General features: G+C 38.5%; 1 protein-coding gene across 2 annotated transcripts; it reads right to left on the reverse strand.

The window, feature by feature from the left end:
* Window positions 1-1,039: 1,039 nt before the first annotated feature.
* Window positions 1,040-6,296, reverse strand: LOC131311736 (uncharacterized). 2 transcript variants are annotated; one of them, XM_058339297.1, is made up of 7 exons: window positions 6,022-6,296; window positions 5,720-5,912; window positions 4,742-4,851; window positions 3,776-3,854; window positions 3,617-3,684; window positions 2,160-2,226; window positions 1,040-1,312 (listed from the first exon to the last, which is right to left on the reverse strand). In XM_058339297.1, the coding sequence occupies exons 1-7, from the start codon at window positions 6,247-6,249 to the stop codon at window positions 1,200-1,202; spliced, it is 858 nt and encodes a 285-aa protein (XP_058195280.1). In that variant the 5' UTR covers window positions 6,250-6,296; the 3' UTR covers window positions 1,040-1,199. The 2 variants fall into 2 exon arrangements, with proteins under 2 accessions (XP_058195280.1, XP_058195281.1); XM_058339298.1 differs by having other exon boundaries at window positions 1,196-1,312; window positions 2,117-2,226.
* Between the last annotated feature and the right edge of the window lie 263 nt (window positions 6,297-6,559).

Here is a 6,559-nt window from a genome sequence, read left to right on the forward strand (position 1 = left end):
ATATCATATGAAACTACCTTTGCAGCACGGTATTACAAAAAAACACTCCTATAAATATCTAAGCTAAATTATGTTTGGTGAAGAGGCTTCAACAGTTTGACCTGTGATTTAATAAATTATGACAAGTGGAGTAGAAGTTAGGTAAAAGTCTTTTCCCATGCCAACATTGTCGAAACCAAAAGTTACACTGTTTTGGAATTCCACTCCTTTCTGATGCAGGAAAGTTGAAATGAGAGCCGGAGAGAAGAAGAATTCAACTACTATGCCAAAAAAAAATCAATCACACAAGGGAACCTGATTACCTTGTTTCATCCCTAGTGAAACCTAGCTCTCCTATACTCATATACTATACTATTCTAAAAAAAAAAAACACTAGCCAAATAAAGGCAAAACTTGTGACAATTTTGAGGCACAGTCCCAAAGCCGAATGATTATTAGAAAAAGGATTCAATTTCAGCAACCCCTTCAAAATCTAACAGGTGTTTTCAACTTGGGTAGGCTGTTTTAGCTGCAGCTACTGCAAGACTCTCAGTTAAACCAACGGTTTCATCAGGCATTGGTCAGCAAACAACATGAAAATTAAGTGGAAATAGGTGGGGTCCTCAATATCTAGTGGCTAGCGCAATTTACTTTCTATCAACCTATTATCGTTGGGCATTAGAAGCATGATTGAAAAAGAATTGAGAACTTTCAGGAGGCAATTGGAAAGAGTCGATGACTCTACGGTTGTATAAAGAAAGAAAAACCCCCTAATCCTCTTTGTTCTCCCCCTCAGTATATAGCAGCTGGAAAGGCTCTTCCGATGCCACATGGACTGTCCACGTGGCACCCCAACCTCATCGAGACTGGCCCATTTCACCAATCCCACATCCACAACTTATTTAATTTCGTCATGGCCATAATATCAGTTATTGTCGTTTCATATTTCAACCTCCAGGAAAAAATTGATACATGACTGGATGTTCTACACGCGCGCGCGCGCATGAGAGAGAGAGAGAGAGAGAGAGAGAGAGAGAGAGAGAGAGAGAGAGAGAGAGAGTTTTGCACAGGGAAAAAAAGTACATGACGTTAAATCAAGGATCATAATTTGGTTCATATGTCCTCCAAAGCAATTGTAGAATGTAGCATCTTTATATTACAACATCAGTGGTACAACAAGAATATTCAAAGAGGACAAGCAGATCAGGAGTCATAATTGTTTACATCGGCGATTTCACTGGTGTACCTGGGTCACGAGGATATTTCCTTGGGGTAGGATGTTCTTTCAAACATACTACAGCGGTTCGCTGTCCATGAGGCCCTTGTGATTCAACTACAGAAAACAAATGAAGTGTTAATATTTATTGCAGTTAGGACTTCAGTTGGTTTTTTCCCCGATAAAGTTAAGCAATTCAGTAGTGTTGGGTAGAAAATGAAGCTAGATATTCAATCCTTGTTCCTTTTAATCTCTGTATTTCAGAGATTAAAAAAAAAAAAAAATGAAGCTAGATATTCAAATATAGTCAGTGTGATCAGAGATGACCATCAAAATGCAATCGGATAACTCTGAGAACTATCCAACAAAGAAGATTGTTACAGTTATAGCCAAAAAACAGAGACCAGCCCCTTCCCAATAGGCCACTTACCCAAGATACACTATATTTGCAAAGCTCTAACTGCAAAGCTGGGCTAATTATCCGAAATTTTACAAGCCAGAGTTTGAACACTGTCCACGCACTTAGTGAATCCTCTAGTGTATACCATCTGAAATACCAAAAGATCCAAGAGACAACCGCATAACCAAGAAACTGGAAAAGATTAGGGTTTGGCAGTCAGGACTGTAAAATTTCTCAAATTTTATTTGAAGACTTGGACTGGATCTTCTGGTTAGAGTAGCTAAATAGCAAAGTATTGATAGAGGGAATATACTCTGTTTCATGAGCTCCATAATGCTGCAGAATATTTTGTGTGATAATAGTTAGATTTATCAGTACATCTTAGGATAATATGCCATTTAGAACATCAAATGGCCAATCAAGTTCTCTCCTTTGATAATTAAATCAACTATAATTATACCCGAGCACATTTTCATACTAAAGCCCCCATCAGTTTTTTTAATCAACTTTTTTATTTTTACCAATAAAACTGTAGTTTTCTTGATCAGACACAAGAAGAGATACCAGAGCACATTTCCAATACTGAAGCACCCATCAAACGAATTGCAGTTTCTGCTCGTCTAACTTCCTCCTGTAGGCATGTAATAACAGAAAAACGAGTCAAATCTAAGAAAATAGAACAAAAAAAAAAAAATAGACCAGCTAATCATGTTACCAGATGCATGTCAGAAGATAAAAAGTCCCATGGTGTCATTTGCATATCCTCTTTATATATATATATATATATATATATATATATACACACACACAGATACAGTAAGCTTCTAATGCGGACCTCCGCATCCAAGCAAAGTGCGGACCACCCCATTTCTCCCCTTTTCCGATTGAATTTTGATGATCCGAGCCGTTCAATGTGTTTAGAACGTGATTTCAAGGGTAGCCGCGAGAAATCGGCAAAAAAAATGACCAGGAAGGGCATGATTTGAGCAGTTTTTATTTGAACCGTTCAATAAAAAATAAACAAAAACTACTCGGATGAAGCCCTTCCTGGATTTTTTTTTTGCTGATTTCTCGCGGGTACCCTTAAAATCACGTTCCGAACACATTGAGCGGCTCGGATCATCGAAATTCGATCGGGAAAGGGGAGGTCCGCACTTTGCTTGGATGTGGAGGTCCGCATTAGAAGTTTACTGTATATGTGTGTGTGTGTGTGTGTGTATATCAAGGCATTTGCATATCCCATGATAGGGTTATCATTCAATGTTCATCACAAAGCATTTCAAAAGAGTTAATTACGTTTTGGGCAAAATACCTTTGACCTCCCTGTGATTTTTGCTTTTGACACTTCATCTCTCTAACATATTGAAATAAACAAGTTGTCTTCGGCCTCTTTTTGTATATGAGCGGCATTCCCTTAATGCCTCGTTGCTAATATAATCATTTACTTATAAAAAAATAAAAAAAATGATGTATCCTTCTGGGCCAATGATGCATCAATCTCACATGAGAACTGTACAAAAGAAAGAACTGCAATTGTCGATATTCACGGAACAAGAAAGAGTGAAATTCAACTTTGTGACAGTGTAACCTAAAACTGCCAACAAACACCTATTGGACTCCTCCAAATCAATTAAGTCATACAAAACGTTATATGTCAATGCTCGGATCGGAAAAGAATCCCAAAGAAACCCAGACGGGACTGGACTAGTATTGACTTTTGGTTGACAAAATGCAATTTTTGAGTAAGAACCCCTTTTTTCCTGTGAAAGCAGCACCAAAGGGACTTGCAAACTCGTAATGGCTCGCAAATGTTATTATGGAGAAACTTTTCCAATAGAAACTTGAAGCATACAGGTACAAATAACAATAAACTTCACCATATATATATATATATATTAATTAGAAATTTCTAACTATAGAAGAACACAATGCGACTCAATCTTTGGTACGTGGGATTCTTAATAAAAAAGGAATTTACTAACACATAATATAAGTTCTAAACGAGGATAATGAATACATACCAGAGGATCGTGACCCTTTGCAGCGACAAACAAACCACCCACACGAACCAGAGGAAGACAGTACTCAGCTGGAAATCAAAAGGATGCAAGAAACACTTTGTGGAGTGAGAAACACTCGACGATACATTAAGAAACAAGATAGTGAGTTTGAGTGTTTACCTAAAACTCTCATTTCTGCAACTGCTCTAGCGACAGCAACATCGAATACCTCTCTAAAACCAAGATTTTGTCCCAAGTTCTGTCTATAACAAGGTTCAGAATATGCACCGTAATCAGGAAAAGTCAACAGAATATTGAGTCCAAGAAACTTGGAAATAACAAAGAAAAATCAAGGTATCACTCCATCACATCAAGAGGATTTCTCCAAGCGTAGGCCAGGTTACTCTGCATCTCTCTAGTTGAGATGAAGGGATTCACTATTTCTCTTTTGATGTTCACTGTTTATCTTCATTTTGGTAACAGAAGCTTACCACGAAAAAACAAGAAGAAAGAAAAACGAAGCAACCAGAAGCATTCAAAGTTGAGTAGACCACTCATTGATAAAGACAAGTGCTGTGCCATGGGGGGAAGTCAAAACACAAAAAATGTTTGCAATGGGAAAAGCCATTTCGATTATAAACGTTGAGGAATCTTGTGTTGCAGGAGTTCTGGGAAACCAGAATTCAACAATTCTGACCTGAGGTGCTCAAACTTTAGCTAATTAGTTATATGCATCAGAAAAGTTTCATAACAACAGGCAAATAGCCTGGAAAGCATAGCTAGATGCAAGATGATCCTCAACTGACCTCCTAACTACAGTGAGCATCCTAATGAAAATTCTAAATTTTCTCATGCCTTTCAAGAGTGGATTACGCTTAGTGCATAGGAATAGAGCAGGTGATTATCGGTGATCAGAAATTCAGGTCCGGGCAAAGCACAGGTAAGACAGTGACATAGAAAAGATTTTCACGGATTCTCGAGATAAAGGATAGCAACAGAAGAATATACACTTGAACGCCTAGTATATGACTTCACGACTGAAATATACCAAACAAACAAGCAAGAGAAGCACAAAAGGATTCGATATCTAGGTATCACAATCTGAACACATCAACTATTTCCGAGACCAAAAGTTAAAAATCCTACCTCGGCTCTGTCTCGTATAACCTGAACATTTGACAACCCAGTAAGACTAACTGCATGCTCCAAGAATACACAGCGCTTGTTTATGGACTCCAGCAGTGTTACTTTCCAACCTAACCATCAATGACAACCATTGCTGTTAAGTTACCAGTAGTCCCAAGCTTAACTTGTTAAAAAATGAGCCCAACAATGTATATCAAGCTATTTAACAATCAACAACAGAACCCATGTAGTCCCCAATCATTGGGGGTATGGGCGGGGGAGGATTGGAGACAGACCTAACCTTTGGCAATATGCACAAAGTGGCTGCTCTCAAAATACCACTGAAACAGTGGCCCCCCTATACCTGTTTTGCTGCAGAATCCACAAATCAATTAAATAAACGAAACAATGCAGCAGTAAATTATTAAAAACAGCTTATATCATCAGCCATTTGTTTTTGGTATTCTGTACGTTTCTTTTCTTATTCAAACAGTGGAAATTCCAGCTCTGACAAGTGGATTAGCGTTCTCTACCACTACACTCTTATGTATCCTATCATATGAAAACATGTGTTGAAACTGAACTTACTAATTTATTTCCCACTTCTACCTCTTCTTGGCAACAACTGTAATGGAAATATCCACAACAATCGCATCTCAAACTTTGCCCATTTTTCTCCAAACAGTTAGGGCTAGCCTAGTTGGCCACCCTTATACATTCACCAATCTTATATATTCTCTACTAAGAGATCAATAAGTCAAATCTTGCCGAAGGCAAGAATAAAACATTAGTTCTCTTGTACATGAATCTTTCGTTACTGACTTATTTCTGCCCCGTATGGGACAATTTTTTGGGTGGTAGTGTATTGGGCTTGATTTAGCAACTACGTTCTCACAGGAAGTGTACCGTTATTGTAACTCTCGATTCTTGAATATAATCCTCCAACCGTTTGACATCAACAAGGAAACAACAAACAAGTGCGAGGAAGGTAATGTATACCAGGGCACGCGATGGCGAGGATTAATCCGGGGAGCCCGGCGCCAGTTCCAACATCGACGAGGCTAAGCTTGTCGTAAGAACCCCCACAATGTGATAGATACGAGCGCCTAATGGGAGGAATAATCGAAAGAGAGTCCTCAATATGCCTCTCCATTACCTCACTTGCCTCCGTAACAGCAGTCAGATTCATCTTCTGCAGAATTTAACACATTCAGCAATTACTGGAGAACAATAACGTACATATATCTATACACACACCTATATATAGATATGCGCGTGGAGAGAGGGGGGAGGGGGGGGACCTGGTTCCAGTCAAGGAGAGCATCGACGTAGAGATGAATCTGTTCTTTCTGACGAGAAGTTAGGGTTTGGAAGTGGGTTGAGCTGTGGACGGCGGCGGTGGTTAGAGTTCTATGGTTGATCCGGTTGGGATTGAGGGCTGCTGGTATGAGCGTCGGAAGGTGTTTGATGAAAGTCCCGAACGAGAGTGGAGGCGTAATGGCCGAGACACTGTTGCGGAACGCTAGCATATTTCGCGCGATGGCGGCTGATCGAGCGACAGTTTTAATTTAAGGCTCTCTTTGGAACCCAAGAAAAAAAAAAAAAAAATGATATTAGCACTTTCAAAACTGACGTAGGCATTTTAAAAATTAGTATAATTTTAAAATCATTTTTTTTTATTTTTTAGAATGTCTGAATCAATTTTTAAAGTGTTAAATATCATATTCTTTAGTGGAAAATGAAAAAAAAATGGGAGAGAATTTGTTATTCACTAAACTTAAATTTTTATTTTCTTTTATCCTTCTCTTCTAACCAAACAATTGAAGGGAATTTTTTTAA

This window comes from Rhododendron vialii, chromosome 12a (assembly GCF_030253575.1).
Source record: "Rhododendron vialii isolate Sample 1 chromosome 12a, ASM3025357v1".
Lineage (NCBI taxonomy): Eukaryota > Viridiplantae > Streptophyta > Magnoliopsida > Ericales > Ericaceae > Rhododendron > Rhododendron vialii.